At 35.6% G+C, this 331-nt stretch overlaps 1 protein-coding gene across 6 annotated transcripts in view; it reads right to left on the bottom strand.

Moving 5' to 3' along the window:
• The window catches only part of LOC119592560 (early endosome antigen 1-like), a 107,753-nt gene that overhangs the window by 11,267 nt on the left and 96,155 nt on the right, over positions 1–331 (bottom strand). For all 6 annotated transcript variants that reach the window (XM_037941434.1, XM_037941436.1, XM_037941433.1 and 3 more), the window contains one exon: positions 143–267. In XM_037941434.1, the coding sequence (XP_037797362.1) occupies positions 143–267 (125 nt within the window). The remainder of the gene's footprint in view (positions 1–142; positions 268–331) is intronic.

Below are 331 nucleotides of genomic sequence, written 5' to 3'. Positions count from 1 at the left end.
TTTTCTTACAGAATAGTTTGGAAAGCAGTTTGAGAAACTGAAATATTCTGTAATGAAGAAAAAAATGTTCATCTAACATAACAATACTCAGGAATATCAACATTAACAACAATTCACTTGCACAAATCTGCACTCCTCTTACCCTTTTAATTTTAAGCGTGTACTCTTCATACTGATTGAGTTTGTCCTGCATCTGGATGTGGATGTCGGCTGAATGATGGAGTTGGTTCTCCAACTCAATCAAGCTGTCACCTCTGCTGTTGAATTCTGCCAATATAGGAAAAACAATTACGCCAGTAGCAAAAATATCCTAACGGCATATAAAATGCTT

Source organism: Penaeus monodon, chromosome 30, assembly GCF_015228065.2.
Source record: "Penaeus monodon isolate SGIC_2016 chromosome 30, NSTDA_Pmon_1, whole genome shotgun sequence".
NCBI lineage: Eukaryota > Metazoa > Arthropoda > Malacostraca > Decapoda > Penaeidae > Penaeus > Penaeus monodon.
This window is presented reverse-complemented; position numbering and strand designations above follow the sequence as displayed.